The 10,726-nt window shown below is 35.4% G+C and overlaps 2 protein-coding genes across 2 annotated transcripts; one reads left to right on the top strand and one right to left on the bottom strand.

Moving 5' to 3' along the window:
* Nucleotides 1–333: 333 nt before the first annotated feature.
* LOC138894736 (uncharacterized) lies at nucleotides 334–765 on the bottom strand. Its single transcript, XM_070179464.1, has one exon. It carries the CDS (start codon nucleotides 763–765, stop codon nucleotides 334–336), a length of 432 nt encoding a protein of 143 aa, XP_070035565.1.
* A 4,231-nt stretch (nucleotides 766–4,996) lies between these two features.
* Nucleotides 4,997–5,659, top strand: LOC138894735 (uncharacterized). Its single transcript, XM_070179463.1, has 2 exons — nucleotides 4,997–5,289; nucleotides 5,359–5,659. The coding sequence occupies exons 1-2, from the start codon at nucleotides 4,997–4,999 to the stop codon at nucleotides 5,657–5,659; spliced, it is 594 nt and encodes a 197-aa protein (XP_070035564.1).
* Nucleotides 5,660–10,726: the final 5,067 nt, after the last annotated feature.

Raw genomic sequence — 10,726 nt, 5'->3', positions numbered from 1 at the left:
TAGAGGTAGTACCAGACCTTTGAGGTTCAAAATTCATTTTGGGAGAGGGAGGAGGCCTGGATACACCAGCACTGAAAGAAGCAGAATTGGAAGCAAATTGAGTTCCAGTAAAAACTTGCATTTGCTTCTCATCAGATAGCAAGATCACATATATATTACCAGTGGAAGGCAGAGGCTTCATCATGATAATGTTGCTTCTTGTTTGGACATAAGTCTCATTCAATCCCATAAGGAACTGGTAGTCCTTTTGTTCCTATCTTCAACAGACTTACCCCCACAAGTACACATTCGAACTCTCCCAGCAGATAAAGATGCAATCTCATCCCATAGTTGTTAAATTTTGTTGAAATATGATGCTATGTCCATGGACACTTGAAAAATACGAGCGAGTTCCTTATTTAGCTCAAAGATCCTAGCACCATCAGCTTTCACATACCTCTCTTCTAACTCAATCCAAATATCTTTAGCAAACTTAGAGTATTCAACACTCCTGGATATTTCCTTGAACATAGAGTTAGTCAGCCAAGAGACCACAAGGTCATTGCAGCATTGCCACTTTCTGGCTAGAGGAGAACCTTTAGGAGGTCTCTCAGAAGTACCACTAATGAAATCTAGTTTGTTACGAATTGACAAAGTAACTAGGACATTACGTCTCCAACTGCCATAACAGCTTCCATCAAAAGGACTGAAAACTAAGAAAGTTCCCAGCACGTCTGATGGATGAACATAGAGGGGGTGATAATGGGGGAGTAGAAGAAGTCGCATCAGCACTGGTGTTATTATCGTTTGTTATTTCTTCAACAAATTGTCAACTAAACAACACAATACATATACACATCTATAGAGCAGATAGGCATACAAAGCACAATAATGGTGAATGAGATGATACGAGGTTACCCAGCTCTTTTCGCGACCGAAAAAGCGAAAACAACCTTCAATCACAAACGAAAAAGAAGCTTTGGTTTGACAGTAGATGACTTCAAAACCCTAGCTCAAGATGAAAATCACGAAATCCCCAAATCACATCACCAACCAAATAATTTGAGACCACAAATGCTGAATATATGAGAATCCGACTAAGAAGTCAACAAAAAATTAGTAGAAATGGTTGAAAAAATACCGACTTGAACCCTAAATGAATCGGACATCACCTAGAACGAAATACACCTCCGAAATTGACGAAAATATGATCGATCGAAAACAGAGAACGAGGTATAGAAGGATCTATGCTCTGATACTATGTAAACTTTACATATTCCTCAGATTTAGAGTATGAGAAGTTAGGGTATGAGTATTTCCATGAGAGAGAGAGAGAGAGAGAGAGAGAGAGAGAGAGAGAGAGAGAGAGACTTCTAGATATTTCTTATTATCTCAACAAATGAATTCAGTTGCTATACAAAAAGAAAAAGGCCTAAATTAAATATAAAACTGGGTCGGGTACTACTGGCCCAAAGTAAAAAATAAAAGAATATCAGCCACTATCAAATGGGCCTATTCTAACATCCGCCTCTGTAGCTTCACATGTCATTTGTAATTTTTTGTTAGATACAAAACTTTAATCTCGGAGTTAATTATCCTTGACAAGTGCATTTCAACAGACTAATGAGTTTGTCAAAATCACAAACTTGGAGGTTTAGTCCCCTAACGTAACGCATTCCCACGGCTTTGAAGGTTTGCAAGACAAGAGAATGGAATGCTAAACAATACCAAATATACTAAAAAGTTGTTAAAATCGTCATATCTTTATCTCAACCATTTGGCTCCATAATATCGCAATCCGTTTCTATGCTGGAAAAATAACATGCTTGACCACGAGAGTGGGTAGAAACCTGGATTTCATCATAAAACATGTCGAATACGGTCTGTATTAAGCTGAATTCATACTGAGGTTTAGACAGTATAAAGCCAGGGCCATCTCAACAAGATTGGGGGCCTAAAGCCAAATTTTAGAAAGAGGCCTTACGTAATAATATCAACGAAAAATTTTTAATAAAAAAAATAAAATAAAGGTAGAATAATAAAATCGGCTCAAGAATTTGATAAGTTGATATACAACAACAACATACTCAGTAAAAACCCACAAAGTGAAGTTTGGGGAGGTAGAGTGTACGCTGACTTACCACTACTTTGGGAGATATAGAGGTTGCTTCCGATAGACCCTCGACTCAAGAGAAAGCATGGCAAAAAAAGGTCAGGTAAGGACAATCAATTCAATGCAATATGAAAATGAAAGTAATGAAAGCGAATAAGTCATGATAAAGCAGTCTAAAAAGGAGCAGTAGCTATCACAGATAAATAAGACAATTGAAGCATAAGAAACAATAGATAGTAGTAGAAATCAAAGTGTAAAAAATTATTAAGCAAGATAAGTTAATATAATGATATCGAAAAGTGTTGCATTGCTTCAATATAATGATTGCTTGTTGTAATGCTTTGAAGAAGACAACTTATAGGCCACGATAAGTTGTTGATTGAGAGACTTTTCAATATTGAGAACAAGAATAGTAAAAGAGAAAATGAAAAAGGTAAATATATAAATAATAATTAATGTGGGTATGTATTAATTGTTTGGATATAAACAAGGCAAAAAAAAGCTACGCTACCCATGCAAGGAAATAATTCATTAAAAATTATTTCATTCTCTAATTATTACAACGATCATCGCATTAAAATTATTATACTTTCATTCCAATTTTTTTTTAAAATTTAAATATACACACATTTTTTTAATAATACATATACAATACATCTTTAAGAAAAAATTAGGCCCTCAAAAAGTTGAGGCCCCAAACATTACTTTACTGTCGAGCCACCCATGTATAGTCTTGTTTCAGAATAGGACGAGGAAGAAGAGAAGAAAGAATGAAGAAAAAAAAGCCTATCAGAGGATTCAGAGCAGTGAGCTAAGAGTTTGACACTAGACAAGTGAGACTCATGATCTAAACTTGTCCACTAATGGGAGCCCTCACGTAATATTTACTATTTCTTAAGGAAAAGAATACATATATTTTTCCAGTTAGAAATCCACTGATTGCACCTATTCGAACAATCACTTAATGATTGGATCTTAATCTTCATACAAAAAGAATGCCAAATGATTTAAGGTGTTTTATTGATTGGCAGCGCTATGCGAGACATCTTAACTGTTATTCTTTCGGGAGCATAACTAAGACAAGAATAGTGTATTATTTAACAAGTAGGGTCACAGACCATCATACTCTTAAGTTGACAGTAGCTTTAGCAAAAGTGTCTGCTCGCAAAGTCGCATCAAAATTCTCAAAATGCTATAAAAAAACGAACAGGGCTAAATTATATGTCACTGCATCAAGCAAGCGAGAACAAGAATAATGGATCAAACCTCGTATTATTTTCCTATTCCTGCTAATGACATTATAGGCGGATCCAGGTTTTAAATTTTGTGGGTTCAACTTTTAAAGTTTTTAAGATCAAACTCATTATATTTTTAAAATAATGGGTTCATATCTACTATTTTTGTAATTTTAATGAATTTTTTACACATAATTTTTTATTCCGCGTCAAAAGTTATGAATTCAGTTGAACCCGGTGATACTATACTACATCCGCCACCGGCTAAAGTGAAAGATAAAATACTTGCATTATATATATTGATATATGTGACACTCATTCACATCTAAATAGGCATGATACCTTAACTTTACGAGCAAAAAGAAAACATAAAAAAAAACTAGATGTTGTCGAAGATAACTACGTAGAAGGGTAATGACAACCGCAGTGAAAGATTTCCTGCACATATGTCACTGATAATACCTGAACTATTGTGCTGCAATATTCTGGAAACCACCATCATATATAACTTGATTTGCTCCGGAAGCCATCCCATCAGAGGCGGATACAGTGTTCTACCGACTGTGGGGCTCATATTAAAGAAAAACAAAGAAGAAAATGGGAGGTGCCTAACTTTGTTGACAACTTTGTTGAAAAAAATGGAAGGTGCTTAACTTTGTTGAAAATTATGGAAGGTGCCTAACTTTGTTGAAAAATTATAGGGAAGACTAAATCAACAACAAGACATCTTCTTTGTAGTAGTTGAATGACATCTCTTACTATAAATAGAGGCATCCATTCTTCATTTCAATCATACCAAAATAAGAGAGAAGCAATAGAAGTTAGAGAAAGTAATCCACAGATTGTAGTGTGTGAGATAAATAGTGAGTGTGAGTAATATTGTAGTGAAGTATTTTAAATAAAGAGTGTTATTTCTTTCAAGATTGTAGTAGTCTCTTGACACTACTAAGTTGTAATATTATAGTGGTTATATTGCTCCACTTAGGTATTGTATTTTACCCATTAAAACAATTTGTGTCATTGTTATTTTTTTGTGTTATTATTATTTGTCGTGGATATTATTCCTGGGCGGGATTATTATTTTTTCCAACAATGTAGTATTAGAGCCATGGCAAATAATGGTACGCTGTCTTTTCAGTACCCCCGTCTCACAAAAGATAATTATAAAAAATGGTGTCTACGTATGAAAGCCATTCTTGGCTCTTAGGATGTGAGGGAAATCGTAGATAGAGGGTATGCAAAACCCGATAATGAGGAAGCTCTGCCTCAAAATAAAAATAAAAATCTTGGTAAAGACAAGGAAGAAGGATCAACAAGCCTTCACGCTCATCCATCAATGTCTGGACGATGCCATGTTCGAGAAGGTGGCAGATGCTACCACCTCAAAGGAAGCTTGGGAGATTTTACAAAATTCTCTTCAAGGAATTGACAAGGCGAGGAAGGTAAAACTTCAAACTCTAAGGGCTGATTTTGAAGTTTTAAAAATGAAAGAATCCGAATGCATTTTAGATCATTGTTCAAAAGTGAAGGCTGTTGTAAATCAATTAAGAAGATATGGGGAGGACATAAAAGATGTCTGTGTAGTAGAAAAGATCCTTCGCACTTTAACACCTAAATTTGATTTTGTAGTGTGTGTGCTATTGAGGAGTCTAAAGATTTAGACTCTATGATGGTAGAGCAATTGGAGGGTTCTTTACAGGCCCATAAAGAAAAGATCAAGAGGAGACAAGAAGTGTCATTGGAGCAATTTCTTAAAACTCAAGCATCCTTCAAAGATTATGGAGATGAAAAGAGCTATCGAGGGAATGGACGGGGACGAGGTCGTGACAGTTATGGAAAAGGAAGAAGCAACGCTAACAACTTCAACAATGAAGTTAAAATTCACCAGACATTCAGAGGTCGTGGTCGTGGACATAAAGGAGGAAGAGGACATGGCTACTACCAAGAAAATAATGGACAAATGTATGACAAATCAAAAATTGAGTGTTATAATTGTCATAAATTTGGCCATTACTCTTGGGAATGTCGTAGCAATGTTGAAGAAAAAGCTAACCTTGTTGACGACAAGAAAGAAGAAGTTGAGTCAACGCTGTCGATGGCACTCAAGGAAGAAGACAAGGATGATTGCAACTCGTGGTATTTGGATAATGGAGCAAGCAATCATATGTGTAGATGCAAAGAGAAGTTTGTGGAGATCAATAAAACGGTGAGAGGTAATGAGTCCTTTGGAGATACCTCAAAGATTCAAATTGAAGGGATATGTATGATTCTGATCTCCTGTAAAGATGGTAGTCACAAGTTAATTCAAGATGTTTATTATGTCCCAAATTAAAAAGTAATATTTTGAGTTTGGGCCAACTTCTTGAAAAGGAATATGACATCCACATGAAAAATACGCATCTTTGGCTTAGAGATTCAAGTGGAATTCTAATTGCTTAAGTGTATATGACTAAGAATAGATTATTCTCTCTGAATCTTAAGACAATTGATGCAAAGTGTTTGAAGGTTAATGTGCAAGATGAATCATGGTGTTGACACATGCGATTTGGGCACTTAAATTTTGAAGCGCTCAAATCAATGGGAGAAAAGAACATGGTGCATGAGATTCCATCAATAAGCCATCCCAATCAATTGTGTGAAGCTTGTCTTCTTAGAAAACATGCAAGGAGGAGTTTTTCAAAGGAGGACATGTCAAGATCAACCAAGCCGCTTCAGCTTGTTCACACTGATGTGTGTGGACCAATCAATTCACCTTCCTTTGGTAAAAGTAAATACTTTCTACTTTTCATTGATGACTTTAGTAGAAAGACTTGGGTTTATTTCTTGAACCAAAAATCAGAAGCTTTTGCTACTTTTAAAATTTTCAAAGTACTTATAGAAAAAGAAAGTGGCTATGAAATAAAAGCTTTAAAGTTCGATAGAGGAGGCGAATTTACTTCAAAAGAATTTAATGACTTTTGTAAATCTCATAGAATTCGCCACCCTCTATACCTTATTCACCCCAACAAAATAGAGTGCAGAGAGAAAAAATCGAACGATTCTTAATATGGCTAGATGTATGTTAAAAGTTAAAAATATGCCCAAGGAATTTTGGGCAGAAGCTGTATCTTGTGGTGTTTATTTGAACAACAAGTCTCCAACAAAGAATGTTAGAGATCAAACCCCTCAAGAAGCATGGAGTGGAAGAAAGCCAAGTGTCAAGCACTTGAGAATCTTTGGGAGTATAGCCTATGCTCATGTGCCACATCAAGGGAGAGCGAAGCTTCACGTTCGAAGTGTCAAGCATGTGTTTGTTGGCTATGATACGAGTTCAAAAGGCTACAAGCTATACAACCCAAGTAGCGGCAAGATGGTGGTAAGTCGCGATATTGAATTTGATGAAGAATTGGCATGGAATTGGGAAGTTCAAGAAGAAACTTCATATGATTTTCTTCCATACTTTGGTGATGAAGAAGAGCCAGAGACCGTGGAACCTGTGCAGGATACAACTCCACCTCCTTCTCCAACAAATGTTGCATCTCCCTCTTCTCAAGAAAGTTCAAATGAACAACCACAAAGGACAAAGAGTATTCAAGAACTCTATGAGTACACAAAGGAAGTTACTAATTTTGATTTTTTATGTTGTCTCTTTGCTGATAGTGAACCAATGAACTTTGATGAAGCTGTTGAAGACAAAAGGTGGAGACAAGCCATGCAGGAGGAGATCGAGTCAATAAAGAAGAACAATACTTGGGAGTTAACAACATTTCCCAAGGGTCATCGAGCAATTGGAGTTAAATGGGTATACAAGGCAAAGAAGAATGCTGATGGAGATGTGGAGAGATACAAGGCACGACTTGTGGCTAAAGGCTACAAACAAAGGCAAGGCATTGACTATGAAGAAGTCTATGCACTTGTTGCCCGCATGGAGATGATTCATTTGATTATCTCTTTGGCGGCGCAAATAAAGTGGAAGATCCATTAACTAGATGTCAAGTCAGCTTTTTTGAATGGCTATCTTGAAGAAGAAGTCTATGTTGAACAACCATTGGGATTTGTGGTCAAAAACCATGAAGATAAAGTGTTGCGGTTGAAGAAAGCTTTATATGGATTAAAGCAAGCCCCACGAGCATGGAATAGTTGCATCGACAAGTATTTTCAAAACAACGGGTTTACTCGTTGTCTCCATGAATATACTCTTTACCTTAAAGTTCATACTAATGGGGATATCTTACTTATTTGTCTTTATGTTGATGATCTTATTTTCATGGGTAATAATCCAAGTTTGTTTGAAACTTTTAAGAAAGATATGTCTCGTGAGTTCGAGATGACAGATGTAGGACTCATGTCATACTATTTAGGCCTAGAAGTGAAGCAGATGGAGGATGGAATTTTCATCTCTCAAGAAAGCTATACAAAGGAGATCTTGAAGAAGTTCAACATGCTCGATTGCAACCCCGTGAACACACCGATGGAGAGTGGGATAAAATTGTCCAAGTTTGATGAAGGAGAAAATGTGGATCCCATATTTTTCAAAAGTCTTGTGGGAAGTTTGAGGTACTTGACTTGTACCAGGCCAAATATACTCTTTGCAGTTGGAGTAATAAGCCGCTTCATGAAAGCTCCTACCTCCACCCATTTGAAAGTCACTAGAAGAATTCTTCGTTACCTAAAAGGTACGATCGACTTTGGGTTATTTTATTCTTCTTCTAATGATTTCAACCTTATGGGATTTTGTGATAGTGATTATGCGGGAGATATTGATGATAGAAAAAGCACAACTGGCTTTGTGTTTTTCTTGGGTTATTCTGTTATTTCTTGGAGTTCAAAGAAACAGTCCATAGTTACTCTCTCGACTTGTGAAGCCGAATATATAGCAGCAACATCATGTACCTGTCATGCTATTTGGCTAAGAAGATTATTGAAGGAGTTCAATTTGCCACAAATTGAAGCTACAGAGATTTGTATTGATAACAAATCTGCACAGGCACTCGCCAAGAATCCAGTGTATCATGATCGAAGCAAGCATATAGATACAAGATATCACTTCATCAGAGAGTGCATTGCCAAGAAGGAAGTCAAACTCAAATATGTGAAGTCTCATGATCAGGCTGCAGATATCTTTACAAAACCTCTTAAGTTTGAGGATTTTCAGAGATTGAAATCAAGTCTTGGAATGAAAAAGAAAAATTAAAATTAAGGGAGAGATTTGTGGGGCTCATATTAAAGAAAAACAAAGAAGAAAATGGGAGGTGCCTAACTTTGTTGAAGAAAATGGGAGGTGCCTAATTTTGTTGACAACTTTGTTGAAGAAAATGGGAGGTGCCTACCTTTGTTGACAACTTTGTTGAAAAAAATGGAAGGTGCCTAACTTTGTTGAAAAATTATAGGGAAGACTAAATCAACAACAAGATATCTTCTTTGTAGTAGTTGAATGACATCTCTTACTATAAATAGAGGCATCCATTCTTCATTTCAATCATACCAAAATAAGAGAAAAACAATAGAAGTTAGAGAAAGTAATCCACAGATTGTAGTCTGTGAGATAAATAGTGAGCGTGAGTAATATTTTAGTGAAGTATTTTAAATAAAGAGTGTTATTTCTTTCAAGATTGTAGTAGTCTCTTGACACTACTAAGTTGTAATATTATAGTGGTTATATTGCTCCGCTCGGGTATTGTATTTTACCCATTAAAAGAATTGGTGTCGTTGTTACTCTCTTGTGTTATTATTATTTGTCGTGGATATTATTCCTGGACGAGATTATTATTTTTTCCAACACCGACGGGTTCAAACGAACCCATAACTTTCAGTACGGAGTAAAAAGTTGTATGTAAAAATTTATTAAAATTACAAAAACAGTAAATATGAACCCATAACTTTAAAAATATAATGGGTTCAATACTAAAAACCTTACAAGTTGAACCCAATAGTTTAAATTTTGGATCCGCCTATTATCCCATTGATGCTTGCTTCAAAGGATGTTGACCCATCAGGCCAGGGACACCACCCATCTTGCTCATAGTTAGCTGCCTTTCATAAACTAAAAGGTCAGTGGCCGAAATACCTAGTGGCGTAGGAGCTGGTAGAGGAAGTGGGTTCGAGGTTGTCCCAGGCGAAGTTGGCTTGTTACCCCAAGAAGGCAAGAACACTTCAAGTACACAAATTAGAGCGGTTAATTATGAAGATTAACATTTGTTACAGACTTACAATATTGAACATGAAGCTCATCAAATGATGAACTAACCCTTAACTCGGAAAGTAACCATGTTTGGTGTAATGCATTATATATACTATTCTACTTCACATCTCTTGCTCAAATTATATTCGGAGAATAAATATATTTTTTTAATTGCTCTAAAAATAATAGCCGATAATATATATATATATATATATATATATATATATATATATATATATATATATATATATATATATATATGTATCATGTATTTCAAATATATATATATATTTTATACATTTTTGGCTAACGAATATAATTAGTTGCAGCCGACCGGTCAATTTTGTATTTTGCCAGATTATTTACGGATTAATTTTCACTATTTGGTTTCCACAACTATCACCAATCTCACTCTACACCATCAGACGCATTTACATCTAATCCAATCAAATGGCAAAATTTTATTTCTTTATTTTTCTGCCGGGTTCTTCTTCAACAAATGTGGAAATAGCTAAGACAAATTAAAGTGTAAAATCCGTATTGGACGGCTTGTGGCGTATTTTATATTCGAATTAGAAAGTTGTGCCACGCTACAAACTTATACGTGGCATATTTTAAGTAAAATAATATTAGGTATAGGTTGTGGAGAATTAAGCTGCTATAATCTGGCTTGACACATGAACTAATAATCTTCTCAAATAATACAACAATTTATTTTCCTCATTCTAAGAAAATCCAGATATCGTTGGATTCCAGGTAACCGAGTCCTAACTTTCATTTGCACTAATATTGTATCAGCAGCAAAATCATCAAATGTGACATCTAAATTAAACACTGCGATGAGCTTCCTCCCCTTGTTTTAAATTGATGCCAAACGCCGAAACATGCGCAGCGGGCGTGATTCATGAGTCCATTTCTCATAAGGTCATTGAACTAATGAAAATTATTTATGAAAGTCACTTTACTTTATTTTGTAACCGAAAAGCCATCATACTTTTCACATTGTAATTCAAAAGTCACTCAACACATTTAGGTCATATTAAATATTATTTTTCATATTTTTTTAACTCAATCATTTAAACAATAATAAAACACCCATTTAAACCGTGACTCAACCCGCTCTTTGACCCGACCCACTTTCTCTTATTTTTGTTACAAAAAACATAAATATTACTTTGCTGTTAATTATCTTGGTTTTCAACATACTGGTTTAAGCAAAGTATTAAATCAGTTCGACTA

This window comes from Nicotiana tomentosiformis, chromosome 6, assembly GCF_000390325.3.
Source record: "Nicotiana tomentosiformis chromosome 6, ASM39032v3, whole genome shotgun sequence".
Taxonomy (NCBI): Eukaryota; Viridiplantae; Streptophyta; class Magnoliopsida; order Solanales; family Solanaceae; genus Nicotiana; species Nicotiana tomentosiformis.
The sequence above is the reverse complement of the archived record's forward strand: the minus strand, read 5'-3'. Positions and strand labels throughout refer to the sequence as shown.

What these genes read in the sequence shown, in the direction of transcription:
- LOC138894735 (XM_070179463.1), top strand. Translation starts at nt 4,997, where the DNA reads ATGGTAGAGCAATTGGAGGGTTCTTTACAGGCCCATAAAGAAAAGATC. An exon ending in CAAGAAAATAATGGACAAAT is followed by an intron (nt 5,290 to 5,358) that starts GTATGACAAATC and finishes GGAATGTCGTAG; the next exon opens with CAATGTTGAAGAAAAAGCTA.
- LOC138894736 (XM_070179464.1), bottom strand. Translation starts at nt 765, where the DNA reads ATGCGACTTCTTCTACTCCCCCATTATCACCCCCTCTATGTTCATCCA.